The sequence below is a fragment of the Festucalex cinctus genome, chromosome 1 (assembly GCF_051991245.1).
Source record: "Festucalex cinctus isolate MCC-2025b chromosome 1, RoL_Fcin_1.0, whole genome shotgun sequence".
NCBI classification, from domain to species: Eukaryota; Metazoa; Chordata; class Actinopteri; order Syngnathiformes; family Syngnathidae; genus Festucalex; species Festucalex cinctus.
The window spans coordinates 60,594,080-60,615,763 of record NC_135411.1 but is presented as its reverse complement, the minus strand read 5'-3'; the positions used below and the strand labels follow the sequence as shown (position 1 = coordinate 60,615,763).

Sequence of the window (21,684 nt, the reverse complement as noted above, 5' to 3'; positions counted from 1 at the left end):
CCTGGAACTGCCACTGGGGTCCAGTTGCCTTACCTCGGGGGTCATTCGGCTAATTGTGGGCAAGTCATACCCAGCACCCAGGAAGTTGTGGGCGTAGACCTGCAGCTGAAAGTCGCTCAGCCATTGGACAACTGCCTCTGAGCTCTACAGGAGAGAAGATAGGAGGGCACTGTCACTGGTTCCATGTCAGCCACTTTCCCTCTGTAGGGCCAAGTTGGGGCACACGGGCCACAAATAAAGAGCTGCCCTCAAACCATATATTTACTCATATCCTAAATACATGGAGAATTATTTGAAATTTAATAACCCATCCCACTGAATGTTGACCGAATAAACTGGCCAATTTCAACCTTGCTTGGTTCTGTTTATAAAACCAGACTGAAGTAGAAGAAGTTCTTGAAGATATTGATGAAGGGGGGGGCTTGTCCAAGTACAGACTGAACGTCACGTGTGAACTCTATCAGACCGAGATTTTAAATGCGTGACTAGCACACCACATTTAAAGGGAGCCAATTTGATTGGCTGTGCTTGAAGTCACTCTCAAAAAATCGATACGGCAATATGTCGTCGTGGGGCTCATTACAATACACGTTTAAATACATCAGAATCAATATTGCTTGTTAACTTTAAATAGGCAGTTAATGATGCGCTGCTTGCGCAGGGCTGTACAGCCTCTTTGAATTTGCAAAGGAGAAGTGTGAACAGAGGAGACACGTGCCTTTGCATCTTGAAAAAAAAAAACAGCAGCGTCTTTGAAGTTAATTGCCTTCAATTAGTGCACGTGCAGGAGGAGTGTGAGGGAGTCATTGAGCGAGGAAAGAGACATGAGTGCCTCACTTTGCATTAAAAAAAAAACAGTGTACGTGTGAATTCTGTTCTAAAAATAGCTTACCAGTGATTGGACACTGTGTCTTGCTAAGAAAAATTAAAACAGTGGAAGAATATAAAAATTTATTTACTTATAAACCTAACATTTCTTAATGTACCAATTTTCTATATTTTGTTTACAAACAAAATAGAATGTGTTACATGGAAAAAATGCTGTTTTTATTTATGATATTTTTGCTCATATCGGCCCATGCCTATTCATAAAGTTTCCCGGTGTGTCCATGAAAGCTGCTCCTTGCTCTGCAGTGCGTGCACATTTAGACCAGGCATGCCACTTAACCAGTAGAGCTGCTCACAAAAACATTTTTGTCATCCAGCATAATAAACATATCATTTAGGTGTACATGTTTGTTATAATAAAATGCAAGTAAATTCGTATAAAATATCAGGATACGTATCACCTTGAAGATCACGTATTAGGATACATATGTATCGCGATACGTATCGTATCGTGACCCCTGTATCGTGATATGTATCGTGAAGTTGTTGGCAATACACAGCCCTAGTGCAGACCTCCCTCCCTCAGACCATTATTTTCTCTCGTCACAGTGGAAGCGTTCCCACACTCTGTAATCAAACACATTTAATCTGTTGATCTGTCTTTTGCCTTTGTGCGTGGCCTTATAACACAAGTTATTTGTTGTTCTTCTTATAAACTACTGATTGGCTTTCAATGATTTTTCTAGCATCTTAAAGATTGGAATAGAATTGAGTTAACTGCAATTTGTACGAGTTAAAAGCAGGTTCAAACGGGTACATTGGAATACTTGTTCAAGTCAGTAAGAACAAATTAACCACCAAACAGTGCATTTGATTGGTTGCGCTCTGCTAAATGCTAATACTGTATTTCATTCCATTCTTATCATTTTGGTTTAATAGTTTGTATTTCCTTGTTAAATGATCTTTTACAACTTTAATAGGCCTTCCAATTGATTAAACACTGAACTCTGAGGGTTACTAGATTATTAGAGACAGTGCTAACAGATGGTCCTAAAAACGTGACACGCACGCACCCATACACACATTACCCAACAATTTACGACAGCCACACATCTCTGCTACAAGACCTCGTTGGCATCCCACCTTGAAATAATTACAAAACAACAAGTGACCTTCAACGTGAGCCCACACACACTCTTCAATAAATGACAGCTTACTGCACATGCTATAAACTCCCATTTCACACCTCTTGCGGCGAGCTAATGTGCCCACGCTGCGCGCCACCACACACATACAAACCCTCGACGATGACGCTAGAACCTGTGCCCCTTTCAGTGATCAATATAAAGACATCTCGGTAAAATAAAATGCCTGATGTTGTTGAAAAGGAAAAACAGCAACTAAAAGAAGTGGATGAGAAGCAACAGAATAACAGAAAGCAGCATAGAATCACACATGTCACAGATTCTCATGTCAGAGAGCCACTCACCGTGTCATGGCCACATCCGAACACCCGCAGCACGGATGAGGCCAGTTGTGAGAGAAACCGCTGGGACATCTTGATGTGTGCGGCGGGATGTGAGTGTGGAAGTTGTGCTCAATTTGACTGAGGGGCTACAGTGTCCTCATGCGGTTTAATTGTGGTGTTTGTGTGAAAGAGGGAGAGAGGAGCGAATCGACACGGACTTGGGATTGTCCTACCTTCCCCTCGCCTGGCGCCTCCCCCTTCCTGTTCGCCGTGGCATCATAAGGCGGCGCTTCGTGGAGAGGACAGCTCGATAGGCTCGACGTCCGAGAGGAACTGGCAGAGCCTACTGGGAGAGAAATCATTGGTTGGGTTCAAAATATCATCATCATCCTACCATTGGAAAGGAGCATCAAGCAACAGATGATTTGACGTGTCGGCCTAAATGACATATCACCGCCTGCCAATCATATTCAGTGTTTGATAAGCAACCAGTCATATTGCAGGCTTGTCTTCCCTCCTACACCCCCCTGCCTTGGCCATCTGTCTGTAAAACAAGCCAAGATGAGGGTATTTCTGTTTGTGTGTTTCTAGAAGACACAAAGTGAATTCTCAAAAGTGCTGAAGAATATTATTCCTTTTGATGTCACTTGGCTCTCCCTTGCTTGTTTTCTGTTGAACACACCTCCCTACGTGTTGTTCTCGCCGCTTACGTAACATTGGCACAAACAACTGTTCCTGAAAACCTTCTTGGAGCTGCGTGCTCTTTTCCGAGTTTGAGATGCCCCAAAAGAATTGCATTTCATCATCTCTCATTTATCTTTCACAATCCTGCTGTCAATAGACAGGGCGCACCTAGAGACATTATGTAATACATAAGAAATCACATATACATACGTATTCACAGCCTTTGGTCAACATTTTGATGCAAGTTTGGCACCAATGAATGCCAGAAGTCTTTGAATATGACACCACAAGCTTGGCACACTAACAGTATCTTTGGGCAGTTTCGTAAATTCCTCTCTGCAGCAACTCACAACCCCCATTAGGTTGGTCGTTGCCATTTTCAGATGTCTTGGATTCAAGACTGGCGTGTGGACATTCAAAGCGTTGTCCTGAAGCCACTTCTGTAATATCTTCGCTGTATATGTATAGGGTCTTTGTCCTGCTGAAGGATGAACCGTTACGCCAATCTGAGGTCGAGGTTTTCGTCCGGTGTGTCTCTGGACAGTGCCCTCAATCCTGACTGATATGTTGCTGCTGAAAAACCTCCCCACAATACGATGCGACCACTAGCATGGTTCACTGTCGGAATGTATTGGCCAAGTGAGGAGTTGTCCCTGGTTTCCTCTAGACATGACTCCATTCATGGTAAAAAGTTCCATCTTTGTCTCATCAGACATCAGGTGGTCTACCAGGTTTTTGCTTTTTAAACAAGGAGTGGATTCTTTCTTACCACAAAGGTCTGATTGGTAGAGTTCTTCCGGAAGGTACTTTTCTTTCCTAAGAGGAAACACCGCACTTTCGGAAAAGCTACCTTTGGGTTCTTGGTCAACTCTTTGACTAAAGCCGTCTACCCCGATGGAATAGTTCAGATGGGCGGCGAGCTCTAAGAAAGATCCTGGTGGTTCTGAACTTCTTTAAGTATGACCACTGTGCAAATTTGGATGTTCAAAGCAGAAACTTTTCTACATGCTTCCGCAGCTCTTCGCCTCAAGAAAATACGGTCTTAGAGGTTCTATAGACAATTCCTTTCGCATTGTGCTCCAACATGTACACTTTACTGTTGGACCTTAAAAAGGCAAATGTGTGCCCTTTTAAATCATGTCCAATCATCAAAATTGACCACAGGAAAACAATTAAAATGCAGCAAAGTCTCAAGGATAATCACTGGAAACAGGAGGCACCTGAGCTCAATTTTGAGTTTCATTGGCAAAAGCTGTGAATACTTGTACTGTATGTGACTTTTGTTTTTTTTTAGATTTTGAATACATAAAGATATATATTTTAAAAAAAACACATTGACATATTAACATTTTCATTATTCAATGTCAGGTTAGAAATTTTGTGAAGAAAAACACATTTAAACTCTGAGTGCCAAACATTATCCAAAAAACAACCCCAGTGCCAGACGATTTTGAGCATTTTCACTCATCTTTCAAGGCAAACAAATATAGTGCGCGATGGCTACATAAACATGGTGGATACCATATTATGAAAGTTTGGATTCCATTATTTCATTAGAAAAAAAAAAAGTATGTTTCTATATTATTCCGTTCTTTAGTAATCACCATTTAAAAATAGGTAATGACATAAGCGAAAATAAAAAAAGTTAAGCAGAAAACAAGCTTTTTTTGAACATACATTTCCTGCACAACAGTGACTCTGAAGCTAATATTTTAGTGACACTGAGTTAGATTTAATGTGACAAAAGCTTTGATCATTCACGTCATCCTTGCAAACATTCTATTTCATCAGATTTTTCAATGTAATTTCGTACACCTTGAGCCTATTGAGAAGGGATACAATGCTGCCACCTGCTGGCCATAGTTAGTGGGTGTTTTTGATTTCACAACTCCATTGACCAGGCAGCGCTCCACAACAACTTGCACTGATTATTGATTTAAAAAACAAACAAACAAACAAACAAAAAACAAAACAGTTGATGTCAATTAATGTTTCTGGCGGCATTCATTAGTGTTTTAGCATACATTATTAAACGTTTTTGGTGGTCAAACAGTTAAAAAAAAAATTTTTTTTAATTTATTACATAAAACACAATCAGGATTAACTACAGTTGCACAATGTTTATTTTTAACTACAGTTAAAGAAAGCAACTCGTTTACAGTAGGTTAGGAGCCAAGGTGTCCAAAATTTGAGGACTTCAGGCTGAAAAACCTTATATACTTTAAAACCGAACATTACGAAGTGTTTATTTTTTTTTTATTTTTTTTTTTGTACGTTATCTTGACTGTATTACCTGCAGGCTGGTCTACAGACTTGGACTGCTCCAGTAAATGTTCCTTGGCTTTGGCAGATTGAGACAAGACAGTGGCTAGAAGCTGTAACCATGCACACAAAAACAGATAAACGCACAGGTCAGGGTGGACGGGCTATTGAAAGCAAATCTTTGTGCGCATAATGTAAGCACCACTTCTTACTATGTGTACAGAGTAAATTCTGTTTGTATGTACTTAACACATCCTAATCAATGAATCAGATGTAGGACTACTAGATGTTCCTAGTCTTTATTCTTTTTATGTCCATAATGGTATTCCACATTTGCATTTGTAATTGACTCATTTGTGTCGTTCTGAATTGAAAATGAACCACTTTGCATCCCCTGCTCTTAATGAATCCATCATGGTGAAAGTCTGGAGCATCGTTAGCATTCATTTGGACTCACTCTTCTTTAACCAGCATTTTTTTGTGTTGTTTTAGCGGGCTCAAATATTAGTCTGAAACAACTAAATAAAACTTAAATAAGAGCTGTCAAATGGGTGATGGCTGGTAATAAATATTAGTTCTTTAACAATTTAAAGGACTTTAACATGACGTTAATCATAGTTATCATTTAGTAGCCTAGTGAAAAATGAACATATAAAAAAAAACTGAATATGCCCATCACAACATACCTTAACCCCTTCAGCCTGTGCATGAAGGATGTGGGCAGCACTTCCTGCACTTTGACCACTGCCTGACGACCTCACACTGGTCACACTGCCAGAGCTGCCTAAACTGCTGCGGTCTCCACCTGCAACACACCCATGTTCACAAAAAGCAAACACACAGACGCACGCAGGGACGGATATGCATTCATATGCATGCAACCGGCCCAAATAATATTATTGCACGCAAATGCATGCATGCAACACAAAAATGGATGCATTCGTACACACACGCGCACACACCCCCACGCACACACACATCGAGTGGTTTAGCTGATATCCAAGATGAAGTAAAAAGTGGCGACTCTCCTTTGAAATGCACTCGGCAGCATGAGATGTGATGGAGTGGACGGACAGTTGCGTGAACTGGCGTAAACAGGACACAATTTGCATTGTACACACAACACACAGACAGGCACACACTACACCGCACACCCCTTCTGTTGTCGTCGTTTGGGTTTCTAGACCTTCATACATACACACAAACCACAGACCAATGCATATGGTCCTAACATAAAATTCACCGAGTTTAGCTAAGCTTAAGATGGCAGGACAGCGGGACATGACTTCTCACGGGTCAAAGAGTATCTGATGACCTTTCATTTTGTGATCATGACTGGACGGAGTCTTGCCTTTTGGACACGTTTGAATGGACGCCAGATACTGTTTGATGCCTGGTTTGGACTTTGGAAGGATTTGAGGGTTCAGCGCAGCGCGGCTCAGTTACCTGCCACAGGCTTGCGCAGTACCCAGATCTCTTCATTGGAGCCTCCATGGGGCCCACAGGACGTGGTGGGGGAGCTGTGAGGACTTGCCTCTGAGCCACGACAACCTTCAACACAGGACACTACCGTTAGCTGCTAACTGGGCGGCCCCAACATTTGTTGCTCTTACAAAGAGACTTTGCATAATGTTGGGGAAAACCGACTTGATTCAGTTGTCAATTTATTTTCTACAGCTCCACATGGGCCAATTAGCTATAATGTGTGGAAGTTTTTCCCAAGGAGAAAATTCTTTCAGCGCTGTTATGGGCTCAAATGAAACCTGAAGAAGACTTGTTGAAAGTTTATTGACACTTTTAAATTAGTCTTTAAAATGGGACCTGCAGCACTAAAATACGAAGGCGTATAAGGGCCACTGCGGGGCCAATATTCAGAGTAAAACTCGCAAATTTGCCAGTTTAAAAAGTGGCAAATTTGCCACTTTATTTGCCACTTTAAAAAATTCGTGAGGAAAAAAATTGTAAATTTGCGAGTTTAGAAAGTGGCAAATTTGTGACTTTCTAAAGTGGCAGATTTGCGAGAAAAAAATCTTACGAGAACTACACGTAGCGTACTACTTGAATGTTTGCGGTAATACTTCGGTCGGGTTTTCAAATAAGGAGATTAACCATACGGTGCTAAGCATTTGCTCTTGGAAGCATTAGGTACGGCCAACAACAAAGACACCTCGCATTGGGAAGGCCCACACCCTGTGGATCAAGCATTTAAGTTAATTTGTTCAAATGTATATTTACTTGTACATTTATGTTTCCAAAATTATTATTTACACATTCATACATTTTGGTATTTTCTTTTTTGTACACGTATCTACGTTGATGTGTCGAACCTGCTGCTCTGTCATTCCCTTGCATTTACCTAAAGTATGCTAGCTTCTGATTGGTTAGTGCTAGTCAGCTGATAGGGGATCAGGAAGTGTTGGTGCTCTAGTTGTTGTGTATGACAAGTAAACTTTAAATTAACAAAAACATCTCAATCCTGCCTTTTCATTTTATAAACAGTCCCATCAACCACCAACGAATCCTCAAATGATTAGACGATAGCTATTTAGCTATTTGTATTTCTCGTAAATTTCTGAGTTTTTTTTCTCAGAATATTGCCCCTACCTCTAAAAAAAAATATTTATACATGGCCCTAATATGCCGCCGTACTAAAAAGGAGATTGGCAGCAGACTTTCTGTTGGTTTAAAAAAAAAAGAAAAAAAAAAGTAAGATTTAAAAAGAATGTCTCTCACAGTAAATTCTGTAGTGTAAATTTGACTCTATGGGCTCTTTGCACAGCTCGACTACTTCCTGAATTGAATACCACTTTTTTGTTTCCTGTCTTTCATGAGTGGACAAACTGATTAACCCAGGTGTGTCTGGCCAATGTCGTTGTAGTTACTGAGATCAGGCACACCTGTATTAATCAGCTTGTCCACTCATGAAAGACAGGAAACGAAGGAGTGGTGTTGAGTTTAGGAAGTAGTAGATTTGTGTATAGAGCCCATTTAGAGTGGGATCAAATAGACTTAGTTTTACAGTAATACACTTGGAAGAGAGTAAATTAAAAAAAAAAAAAAGTCACTCAAGGTTTAAGAAACAAACCAACAACTTCCGGTTGGGAGAAAGTTAATCTACTCCCTGAGTCACACAGCTCTTGCTGTTATTATATCACTTGGTAGCTGGAATCAAGTGTATGTTTTTGCTCTTGGCGACAAGCAAACAGTAGGAGGGGCATAGCTCAGGGTCATGTGGCAGTCTCCCAAGATTAAGGGGGTGAGTTTGATCCGCAACCCTTGAGTGACTTTTATTTTTTTTTCCCAATTCTTTATTTTACTCTCTTTCAACTATTAGCCTGCTCTAAAACTGAGTCTATTTGATCCCACTCTAATAGAGTCAAATTTACTCTACAGAATTTACTGCATACATGACAAAGCTTTTGGTGTGATGCTGTGTTAGTATCACTTTTTGGACAAGGAACCATATTTGGTAACACAACATAATCAAAAGTGATGCCACACACCTACTTACTTTGGCCAATCAGCAAATAAAGATCATGAAAGAACATCTATTACAGTAAATGTATACAATATGTATACAATAATTACATTAAAAAATGAATTAAAGTAAATAACTTCCTTATTGTAATGCAATAAGTGCATTTACTGCTGATTGTTGTTTACTACTGCAAATGTACTTGTTAGTTCATATTTGACATAATAAGACAGAACTAATATACCTCACCTATAAAATAAATCAAAACCAAGCCCTATCAATCTTTTTTTTTTCTTAACGGTTCAGCTCTGACTTGAATAAACTTTCTGCGCTCTGTTCCCATCTTAACATTTCAAGAAAGAGACTCTCTCACACTCACTTGCATTCTCAGTACACACTCACACACAAACAGAAAAAATACAGAATATAAATATATGAAAACATGTATAAAAACCATTGCACATAAAAAATCCATAACATGATTTTCTGTGTATATACACGTGCCATAATGTACATACACATACATATATAATACAGCCATCGGTTTGTGATTATATATGTAGGCCTTTTCAGAATGAGGCTGCTGTAAGTGCATTTGGAGAGTGTCATAAACCATTTGAATAGTTTAGAAATGGTTTAAATGTGTGACCAACAGTGCTGCGGAGAAACACATCAGTTGCACAAGTTCTCTTCTTCATGAAATCACACCCAGCTCCTCCTTGTGGCCATTTTGCATCCCTCCAAGTGAACTCCATCAAAGGACCTCAATGAATTGATTTGGGTTATGCGGTACCACTGAAAATATGATTTGCTGTTTAAAAAAAAAAAAAAAAATCTCATAAAGCTTTAGGCCAGCAAACACCTTACTCACAAAACCTTTTGCGTGACATTTGTAGACTTTGCTGCGTAATACATGACATTTTCACAAAATGTCGTCCTTGCAAATATTTACGTGTGCAGTCCTGACCGCATGTTTGGCACTGACTTCAATGTTGTGGTTTCACCTACTTGCTTGCTTCACTTTCCAAGTTGTGTTATACAGTTGTGCTTCTATATTGTTGTAACAAGTAACATTTTTCCACCAAGAATGATTGCGTGACTAGCGTCAATATTTTAAATATGTATATATATTTTTTTTTTTGCACAAATATGATGAAATGATAAAAAGTTTTATTTTTTCATTATAAAAACAAAACTGTAAAACACAATTTCAGCAGACATTCTAGCCGATACCTTTAAGAAGCTGATTCATGCTGATGGAAAGCACACCTGCCACTATTGCTGTATAGTGGATGTTACGTACTGCTGGAAGAGACAGTCCTCCAATGAATATGACCACATAGGCCGTTTTGAAATGTGCCAAATTACGACCTAGTGTTACGTATTGAAGTTTAGCGACCCGTATCGGCCATGTAAATAATGAAGTGAATCATAAGTGGAGTTACTGGGACTCGAACCTGGGTAGTGCAGTCGGAAGACAAGTGTCTATCCAACTGAGTTAGCAGGCTGGTAATTATTTATGTGCTGACGATGTGTTTTGTAACGTCAACCATACTACAATACAAAGTACAACCTGAGTCTCTTACTAACCTGAACCATTAGTGTCCCATGTAAATATGTAAGGTGTACAAGCTCACTGAAAGCCTAATACTAACCACAAGCATTAGTTCCGGTGATGACGAATTGACATACATGTCAATACAAAAACAAAAACAAAAAAAAACACTAAAACAATTGCAGTCCTGTTAGCTAAGTAAGATACGTTTGTCTTCTGACCAGATGACCCAGGTTCAATTCGCTTTCTATTTACATGGCCGATAAGGGTCACTAAACTACAATACGTAACACTTGGCCGTATTTTGGTGCATGGTAAATATGACCAATATGGTCGTATTGTTGGAAACATAATTTAATAAAACAGGATTGACAGAAAATTATGACTCCAGTACCTTAAATTCATTTTAGGAATATAGAGTGTACTTTTTTTTAAAGGTGTGAAAGATCTCTTCAACCGTATATGGATCGTAAAACGCTGACAACAAAAGATGGATAGGAGGACAATTTTGTATAGCAACAATTCTGAACATAGTACTTCAAAAAGTGTGTGTGCGCAAGTATGTGCTACGGCTGTCCTAGTGGTTGGCAAAACAGAAACTACTCAAACTATACTTAATAAAAAATAAAGGAAAACAATTCTAAAAATCAAAAACAAAAAAGCAACTCAGGTGAAAACAGGTGTGTTTTAAAGTGATGTGACTCAATTTATTTCTTGAGTTTGCCCTCAATAAATTACCCACAAACTGTACTTTTCTGATTCAGCTTCATCAACAGCAATTTCATTTTTGCTTCATTGTGATTGCTTGTTCATGTACACTATCTACAATGGTGTTTGTTTTAATAACAATGATGATGATGATGATAATATTAACGGCTTTTGTAATTCACAACCTGAAGACCAGGGAATTTGCTTCTACAATATTAGACTTGACCAGTAATGATGTAGGTCTCAAGAATGAAAAGTGACAACAGCATCAACAAAAACAAAAGCAATTCAGTATGAATAACAGATAAATAACAGAAAACTTTAAAGGATGCCTTCTTAGAACCAGTTGTAATCTTTCATGGCCAATTATCTTTTGGAGCTCATAATAATAAAAGTAGAACACATCCCTTGAAGTTTTGATAATAATAATAATAATAATAATAATAATAATAATAATAATAATAATAACAGTAAAAATAGTGAAAAGGGGGCGTGTACCTGGGGCAGTGGGGGTGTCTCCCTGTGGGGTTGTCACGGGCGACCTGTTATAGCCAAAGGAAGTGAAAAGTGGAAGCAGTGGCTGATGGGAATGTGGTGGAGGAGGAGGCGGTGGAGGCAGGATATGGATCTGATGGAACGTGGTGTCGTTGCCGTTGACTACCACGTTGGCGGGGGCAACCGTCGCCGGGGCAACCAGCGGTATCTTTTGAAACTGTTGAGTGCAAATGACTGTGCTGGCCAAACCTAGATACACGCACCGTGACGACACACACACACAACCAGCCAACAGTGAACCACCGCCACGAAACAAACCACAAAAAGGAGACATAAGAAACATAAGAAAAGGGAGGGAAAAAAGGACAAATTATAAATAAATAAACAAGGAAGGCTAACGTTAAGACTAAAACAATGAGGAGGGAGTTTCATGAAGCCACATGATGCTTGTGAGAAGAATGATGAGAAGTGGATATGAAAGTGAAAATGATACACTGAAAATGAGGGTAATGTGTGATTCATTTGGCCCAAGTGAGCAAAACTGAAAATGTTGACCCATTACAGCATGTTCTTTTGCATGAAATTAGCTGAAAATATGCCGCGCTTTGACATTCTCTTCCTGCCTTAAACACAATGAACCTTATGTTAACTTATTGCTGTGGACTTTTGGACCATGATAAAACATGACTTGAATATTTAATAAATAGCACACTGTTATCTAGTCTGCTAGTTACTATACTATATGTTCTGTCTTTCTACAACTTCTGAGCCTTACAATGTGCTAATTGGCTAACATACACACACGTATACAGTAGGCATGTAACAAAAAAAAATGATTTGAATAAAAAAATTGCTTTAGATTTAAAAGATGTGAGTGCACTGAATTGTTCTACTTAAAAATATATCAAGCTCCATATCGAATCGTTTTTTATTTTATTTTATTGGAAACACATTACATTTACAATACATAAGTTCATTCATACAGTATATCATCACACTAATAATATAACTGCCTCAACCCAACGCCTCAATAGTCCAGTGATATGTAAATTTGTCATATCCGTACTCTCATGCTGCATTCGAGGATGGTCGGAAGTCGGATATATCCGAGTTGGTTTTTCCCAGTTCCGACCTGAAAGCGTTAGAGGCGAAACTAAACGACCAAAATGGCGGATAGTGGAATTTTTTTTTTTTTTTTTTTTTGTGTATTTTGGTTCTTAAAACTCTTTTTTGACCTCCAGCAAACGTACCTTCTCGCAATTTTGCTTCATTTATTGTTTTTATCTTATTTCATAAGCATTTCATAGAGTTCAGTAGTTCACCGTATAATTTCCTGCAGGGAGATAGCGGCATACTGTCACGTACGTTCCGTTACGTGACGTTATGTCAAATATTTATGAATGAAGAATGTTATCTAGTTTTATCCACAAGTAAACTGTGTTTTACCATTCACGGTCTGTGTTTTTAAAGGGGAAACCATATTAGAGTGACGTCACTTGAAGTCTGTCGGTGAAGTCAGGGTCCTTCTTTTTTTTCCGACTTTGCAAGTGAAATTTCCAAGTTCAGGATGGCATTCCCATACACACTTCCTAGTTTGAACTCGGAAAAGTCCGACTTCCGACCAACCTCGATGCAGCATTAGCCTGTTTTTGATTTTTGATAGTAGGTGGTTCCTCCTGCGACTCACCTGCCGCCTGTTAGTAATCAGATGTTTTTATAACTGCTCACTAGTGTTGGACTCTTCACTTGCTCACATCTGTTGCTCAACTGTCTTTCTGCTGTTTTGCATTTACTGTACTCTGATTTTTGCTCTTCTGCTACCCTGTTTGTGTGCGAGTATATTATTTTTGTAGTGATGACTAGATGAGGCCTCATGAAGTCACGTTGTTGCTCAACAGGATACCTGCTGGATCTAACATCATTGCATTGCAGGCAACCACAATTTGTTTATTAGGGGTGTGAATTGCCAAGTACCTGACGATTCGATTCGTATCACGATTCACAGGTCACGATTCGATTCGATACCGATTAATCCCGATACGAATGGTCACGATTCGATACCGATTAATCCCGATACGAATTTACAAGTCGATTGTTGCGATTTTTTTCCATTCATATTTAGAAAATACTAATCAGTAAGCTTGTAGAGTGTAAGATTTATATGAAAATGTATTATTTATTTATCTGAAATTTCAGTCTTATAGAGGTTGTAATCTGTTTCATGTTTGAACAGCATTAAAATAAAAATATTAAGGCTTAATGTGCCGTTCATATAACATTCTTCCATGCTCAAGGTGTGAATCCTAAAAAAATAAATAAATAAAATAAAATAATAATAATAATAATAATAATAATAATAAAAAAATAAAATAAAATAAAAATCGATTCTGCCGATTATTGAATCGATTCGAGAATCGCGCGATGTAGTATCGCGATATATCGCCGAATCGATTTTTTTTAACACCCCTATTGTTTATATTGTATGTTAATTTGTATTATTCCTTTCATTTTTTTTCAATCAAAGTTCAAAAAAATCATTGAAATGTAAATATAAACATTGACGCACAGAGTTATAAAGATTATTTTTCGATGTACATTTTTGTTTTTTTCACCCCCAGTGTTTTGGCAATATATTGATGTGGCTGCTGTGCCTAAAAAAATGGAGATAGCTGATGGTTTATTATATATTTTAGAACTGCTTAATTCAGTGCATGGAAGTTTGATGTTCCAAAAAAACTAAACAAAACGAATAATTCCATAAGTGAAACGCATGCAATTCCAATGTAATATTTAAATTCTTCAATCAGGGATCAAATCCACATAGTAAACGTGTACTGCCATAACCAATGAGCTAAGTGTCCCACACCCTGTAGAACACATGGAAAATAAAGAGAACCTTTTAAACAAGAAAAACATTTGCCAACTGTTCCTGATGCTGCGTCATCAGTAGGTGAATGGGCAGTCAAAACGTAAAGCGCTTTGAGGGCCTTGTTAGATGGAAAAGTGCTATATAAAAGGAAGTGTCATTTACCATTTACCAATATGAGATCAAAATATATCTCAAGGTGGAATCCTTTCTTCTGTCACATTGACTTGAAGGGCAGAATTGCGCTTCAAAATATGTGCAATTCATTAGACAGAGACTCAACCCGCTGGCAGATGCGCTTCCTTATAAAGTTCGGTGCCTCAGTGACAGGTGTATGATAAGCGACACAGCAACTGTATCGGTCACATGACTTTCTCTCCAAGAGATATGTGCACCAAGACTTGATTTGTCGCATCAATACATATGGGCCCATCACTAACTACCTGTGTTTATCTGTTATTCTTCTGTTTCTTCCATTAGAAGAATTCCACCAAAAATTACCATTTTTTTCCCTTGCGTTTTGTAAGCGCCTTTTATTATTCTTCATGTATTTTGTGAACATTTTTTTAACTTTTCATTCCTGGCATTTTGCAGGCACCATTTTTTGACATTGCTAGAATATATTGAAAATCACTTTGCCCAAGTCCATTTGATGTAACACTTGACCACCTTAGCTTTTCAAAATGTGACAGAGAGCATCCTTCAACATGATTAATGGCACTTGTTGTCAAAGTGGGAGTGGGGACATATGGAAGGAAAAATAATTACAAAATGGATGGAAAATACATGAGCAAATAAGTAAGACCTCTTGTTAGAACAGTGGCACTCCCTTAGCATACATGTTCCGAATTAGATGAAGTTCTATAGTGAGAAGTAGAGTATGAAGGTGAGAATGATGCTGATGAGGGGAGACCACAAGAACGTCAGACGGAATGTGAGACATCCCAGATGAAGACGACCATCACACATACATATCGACTGAGACAAGTGAATACAAAACTTGACAAACAAGCATGTTGACAGATAAACACCAATACCAATTTCTAAACACCAGCTTGTGTCTGTGCAGTGGAATGATGGAATGGATGTGAGCCAGAATGTGCTACCGTTTGTCTCACCTGGTCAACTATGTTATTCAAATGTTTACATGGGATGGGAAATTAACATTATTTATACCCTGTTATTGACCATTAAGGCTAGTATAAGTGCTCAACTCCAACTTAAGTTTATGTTTTTGACTGTTTACTAAAACGTAGTCAAGTGAGTTAAGTCGTGCTACGTAAGTTTTGTTACTCAGCAGGCACTTTCATCATCAAGCAGTAAAGACTGATATATTCCCTCTGTAATGTAGAACCAGCTAGGTGTGCTTCAGGCTGAGTCACAATATCGCAACAAGTGTGAGAGAAGATGTTAAATCTTCATTTGTTTGCATTTACTTGAACATTATGCTTGAAACGAAACCTGTTTTCGTCATCATCCTCTTCAACTGGTCACAATCATTTGAACGCGCGCGCACAACCACAATCATGCATGCACGCGTGCACGCACACACACCTGTTCGTTTGCTGATGACCTCCACCATGGTGGAGGGAAAGTATCCCACTCTATCATTTCCTGTCCGGTTGTCATGGATACAGCCTTTCCAGCGGCCATCCGGGTGCTGCTCCAAAACCTGCCAGGTAAAAATGTTTACACACAAGAGTTGAGGTTCTTTATGGATTTAATTCACTTTATGAACATATTTTAACATGGTTTTGTTTATCATATTTGTTAACCTCAATTTATTTATTTAAGATCATCAAACAAATGCAAATATCAAACCCAGATAACCCAAGCGAATATTAAGGTAAAGAACTTTTCAAAGCTCCCATGTGAAAACGTTTTTTTTTTTTCCCCTTAATAAATACAATCACAATTTAAAAACTGCATTTTATGGTTCCTCTTGCTATCTTTGGCTGAAATTTATATTGGATGATCGTAAACAAAGTGAACAAAGTGAGGAAACGAGACAAAAGAAAAGCCAATGTGTTCATTCAGATCCTTAGCGAGGGAAAACAGGCACTGCTTGGCTTCCCTAACAATCATAAATATTCATGAATGGTGTTGCAGACTACGATGTCGGCATAAATATATTTCTCTCTGTTTTGGTAGTAAATGGGAAATGCTGAATTAGCTCATTCGAGCATATTAATCAACCTAAAAAGCAGCACTCATTCTCAAACAAAACTGCTGTCTCAATGGCATAAGCGTCTCAACGCATTAAATGGGATTTGATATGTTGAATTTAAAGCCTGCATAGAAGAACAGATTTTGTTCATTAAATTGATCCAGTTAAATTATTAAAATGTTTTTCTACTCCCTCCTATGAGCAGAGCCAATACAATTTGTAATTGACAACAAAAACTAGAAGTAAATCATTAAAAAAGATTAGAAAATTAGAAAGTAGATCTGACCTTCTTTTCGAAATTTGAAAGGCTCTTTTTTCTAACTATGATTAAAGTTGTACATCATTTAATTGCTTGAATGAATGCACCGGCAGTAACTTGCCTCATGCCAAAAGTATTTCTTACCATTTTTTTTTCAACTGTGTATTTTTTTTTTTAAATCAACAAACCTCAACAACAGAGCGCTTTATCTTTATTTTATCTGGAATCAGGCGATGGCACTCTGCACTTTGCTCACAATAAATCAGCGCTACGTCTTGCGTGTTTACAGTCAGAGTTTGCGCATCCATCTGATGGCATTATCTTTTCAATTTCCAACGTTTCATGCTAAAGATTCCATCACCCTTTGAAAATGGTGTGACTTATTCGCCAAGCCTTAAACTCGAAGACTGATCTAGCCGATCCTATCTCTGCTGTTTTGTGTGTGTCCTAGGCACAGTGCCAGCATTAAATATTTCATGGCAGGTAAGCCTCAAAGTAAGTGTTCCATTACAACCGCAGGCCAAGTGTAACTTGCAGCTTCATTTTTTTGGGATGCTATTATTAAATGGGTATGATTTGACCTGTAGTCACTGAGTAAGTCAAGAATGTGCGTGTCTGTCGGTGTGCATTGTACCGTAATGACGTCTCCTGCTTTGATGTTGAGGCTGGTTAAGTCGTAATTGTTGCAGTAATCTTTCAAAGCCCGAACCTGAAGAGCTGCAGACGCATCTGTACAACACAAAACCAATTATTATTATCTGTCTTTTTTTCCCCCCCTCAAAATGTTTCACACATTCCAAAGCAGCATTACCATGGCACTACCAGTGAGGGAAAGTACTCCACTAAAAGAAGACGACATTTTGTTCTTCCCCTCCTTTTTTAACTCATTCACACCCAGCCATTTTGACTGAAGCAACCCCCTTTGCTCCAGGTTGTTTTACTGGATTTTGACTGATTTTGCAAGGTCAACGAAATGTTGTGTTCTATAGAATATAAATAATTAACAATTAATTAAATAAGTTTAATTGCTGGCCATTTTTTTTGTAATAATGACCATTGATTTAAATGACCTCTTCATGTCAGAAGCTGTGTCAAAGCATTCTATATGCACTAGCATAAAAAAACAAAAACAAAAAAAAACAAGCAAACGTATAAATACGTTTTTGGGACTGTAGGAAAAGTATTAAAAACGTGTTTATACGTTTTTGGGTTTAAATGAGTTAATCCATAAACACCACATTTTTAATAACATGTATGCAATAACTATAATAACTTTTTTTTTCAAGGCTCATGGAAATAAGTTTGGAGTGTGGTGGTCTTTCATGAAACTCTATTACTACTATCCAGCCCCATATACTGGTTCAGTAAGATTGAATGAGTCACGCAAGTGGCTTCTATATGTGGAAGCTCAAAGTGTGGAAAAAAGCGAATGCCCATTAAGACTATTAAAACTAATGCATTTTCACTTGTGGAGTCCGCACTTCATTACTGAACCACTGAATTACACTTGTCAATTAGTGTATGGCTCTGTGCATGTGAACACATCACCAAGTACAAATAGTATTCACCCACCCCAACTGTGTCTAGTACTGTTTGTGCCAATTATCAAAAGTTTATGCTATTCGCACACAAAACTACAGCAACTTTTCATACCCTCTTGTTATGTTGTGGGTCAAAATGACCCACTTTCAAGTTAAGGAACAAATGTTAGCTAAACAGTAAATATAACAATGTTTCTCTGGATGCTTTTGGAACTGTCACGCCGCCACCGGCATGACGGCCCATGCTTTTATTTTGTTATCCATATTTCCTGTCATGCTTTGAAAATCCTAACTCTCCTCTCACCCCAGGTCACTTACCCTTCCTGCCGCTCCATAATTACCGGTCCCCGCCCATGATTACAAACACCTGCCACCAATCAAGACTCTCAATAAAAGCCAGCTGCATTCTACCCTCAGTGCCGAAGTGTCACAGTCAGTGCATGGAAGCGTCCCACAGTCCTCATGACCTCGTTCACGGTGCCTTGTGTTTTTGCCTTGTCTTTGTGCCTTTTCCTCCCCAGTGGAGCGCCTTTAGTTACCCCTTTTGCCTTGTGCCCTTTTCCCTCCCTAGCGGAGCGCCTTCTGTTGTCCCCAGTACCTTTTGCCTGTTTTTTCCTCCCTAGTGGAGCGCTTTTTGTTCTCCACTTTTTTGATTCCCCGTTCTCCTCTCAGTTTGAGAGGAGACAGCTGTTGGCCGGTAATAAACCTGTTGCCTTGGTGGCCCACCTTACTCCTGCGTCTGAGTCCTACCTTACCTCGTCTTGTCAGTACACTTCGGCCAGCATGGACCCAGCAGGCAAGGTCGAGGCTGCACTGCAGAGCCAGGAGGCCCGGCTTGACAACCAGGACCGGATCCACCAAGCCATGTTGTCACAGATTGGGGAATTGTCCAGCCAGGTCCACGAGCTGGTGAGCCTCTCACGGCGTCGAGCGCCAGCTCCCACCGGACAACTTCCTCATCCTGAGTTCCCCGTCCCGACCACGCCATTCACCGGGGTAGGATTAAGACTTGCCTCCCCAGAACGATACTCCGGTGAACCCGGGCGCTGTCAGTCTTCCCTCACGGAGTGTGACATACATTTTGAACATTTACCACAGGCATTTCCCACAGCCCGGTCCCGAGTGGCCTTCATGGTGTCGCACCTGACGGGACGGGCCAAAACCTGGGCGACCGCGGAATGGGCCAGGGGTTCCTCGGTCTGTCAAAGCGTACAGGAATTCTTTGACCCAGAGAACAACGACCGAGAGAAGGCACGAGCATTGAGCCGACTTCAACAAGGCAAGGAACCTGTCAGCGATTACGCAGTTCGCTTTCGAACGTTGGCCACGAACAGTGGCTGGAACGCCATTGCACTACACGATCATTTCTTGAAAGGACTCTCACCTGCCATTCAAGAACTCCTGATCCCTGTAGAACTCCCCACAGACTTGGACGCATTGATATCACTCGCAATCCGCACCGATCATCGTCGCCAGGAACTGGCGAAGATCGGCGGACTCCGAAGGAGGGAGGAATCCACCCCATGGTCACGGCCACCGGAGGCAGGGAGGCCACAACCCATCCTTCCTCCCCGACCGGAACCAGGAGAGGTGGGTCTCGCCAGAGAGGAACTCATGCAACTGGGACGGGCTCGGCTTACTCCCGAGGAGCGACAGCGCCGCCGCCGAGAAGGCCGATGCTTCTATTGCGGGGGCCTTGGCCACCTGGTGGGAACTTGCACCACGAAGGGCGGCTCACCGGTGAGTTCCTCGCCACCCCGACCCGCCAAGAACCACAGGCTCACGCAGATTCAGACAACCCATCACCATGTCACTACAGATATGTCAGCCCTCAGACTCCGGCTCCGACGAGAGCCTCATGGACTGGGAGCTCGTGAGGCAACTACGAGTCTCCACCGAACCACTTCCTTCAACCATCCAGGCTCGAGCGCTGAACGGCAAGGAACTTTTGAAAATCACCCACATCACTGAACCTCTGGAAGTGCACATCGGACAGCACCTCGAGACCCTTCGCTTCCATGTTTTCCATGCTGCTTCCCCCACTTTGGTTCTGGGCCACCCTTGGCTGCGTCTACATAGTCCCAGAATCGACTGGAACTCTGGAGTCATTCTGGAGTGGGGAAAGGACTGCATTACTCACAGATTGGAACACCACAGCCCAGGTTCACCAGGTGTCTCTCGCTTCGCCTGCTCAAGAGGAATATCCGAACCTGCACACTGTTCCATCCTGCTACCACCACCTGCGGGAGGTATTCAGCAAAACCAAGGCCATGACTCTTCCTCCACACCGACCGTATGACTGCCCGATTGACGTGATCCCCGGATCAACCATCCCCAAGGGGAGACTGTACTCGGTCTCAGGACCCGAACGTCAGGCCATGAACACTTACATTGACGACTCCTTGAAAGCCGGCCTCATCCGACCGTCTTCCTCGCCTGCGGGAGCAGGCTTCTTTTTTGTGAGCAAGAAGGATGGATCCCTACGACCAGCTACAACAAGCTAAAATCTTCACGAAACTCGATCTCCGAAACGCCTATCACCTCATCCGAATCCGCGAGGGGGATGAATGGAAGACTGGTTTCAACACTCCCCGAGGACACTACGAGTACCTTGTCATGCCTTTCGGTCTCACGAACGCCCCAGCAGTTTTCCAGGCGATGATTAACGAAGTACTAAAGGACTTTATTGACCACTTTGTGTACGTTTACCTGGACGATATTCTGATTTACTCTCCTGACCAAGCAAGCCATCAAAACCATGTGAACAGTCTTGCAACGCCTGCTTGATCATCAGCTTTACGTAAAAGCCGAAAAGAGCCTGTTTCACGTCAACACAATCTCCTTCCTGGGATTCGTCGTGTCACCGGGAAAAGTAGAGATGGAGGCAGACAAGGTCAGCGCCGTGCGAGATTGGCCCACGCCGGATTCACGGAAAAAAGTCCAGCAATTCCTCGGATTCGCCAATTTTTACCGTCGATTCATTAGAAACTTCAGCACCATTGCCGCTCCCCTACACGCCTTGACCTCCCCACAAGTTCGTTTCTTTTGGACCCCGGAAGCCGAAAAGGCATTCAAAGACTTGAAACTTCGCTTCACCAACGCCCCAATCCTCAAAGTTCCTGACCCCAAACGCCAGTTCGTGGTCGAGGTGGACGCCTCGAGCATAGGAATTGGGGCAGTATTGTCCCAGCGCTGCCAGGAGGACGGAAAAACACATCCCTGCGCATTCCTCTCACGGAAACTATCCAAGGCAGAACGCAATTACTCGGTCGGAGATCGGGAGCTTCTCGCGGTAAAAGTGGCTCTTGAAGAGTGGAGACACTGGTTGGAAGGCGCCGAACTTCCTTTCGTGATCTGGACCGACCACCGAAACCTA

General features: G+C 40.8%; 1 protein-coding gene across 8 annotated transcripts in view; it reads right to left on the bottom strand.

Moving 5' to 3' along the window:
• Nucleotides 1-21,684, bottom strand: part of caskin1 (CASK interacting protein 1) — a 111,724-nt gene that overhangs the window by 25,359 nt on the left and 64,681 nt on the right. For 2 of the 8 annotated variants that reach the window (XM_077498817.1, XM_077498831.1), the window contains exons 9-16: nt 17,402-17,496; nt 15,896-16,013; nt 11,479-11,724; nt 6,689-6,793; nt 5,929-6,047; nt 5,274-5,355; nt 2,530-2,642; nt 34-144 (exon numbers count right to left, since the gene is read on the bottom strand). In XM_077498817.1, coding sequence (XP_077354943.1) covers nt 34-144; nt 2,530-2,642; nt 5,274-5,355; nt 5,929-6,047; nt 6,689-6,793; nt 11,479-11,724; nt 15,896-16,013; nt 17,402-17,496 — 989 coding nt within the window. The remainder of the gene's footprint in view (nt 1-33; nt 145-2,529; nt 2,643-5,273; nt 5,356-5,928; nt 6,048-6,688; nt 6,794-11,478; nt 11,725-15,895; nt 16,014-17,401; nt 17,497-21,684) is intronic. The other 6 variants (XM_077498823.1, XM_077498841.1, XM_077498849.1 and 3 more) reach the window with 6 other exon arrangements.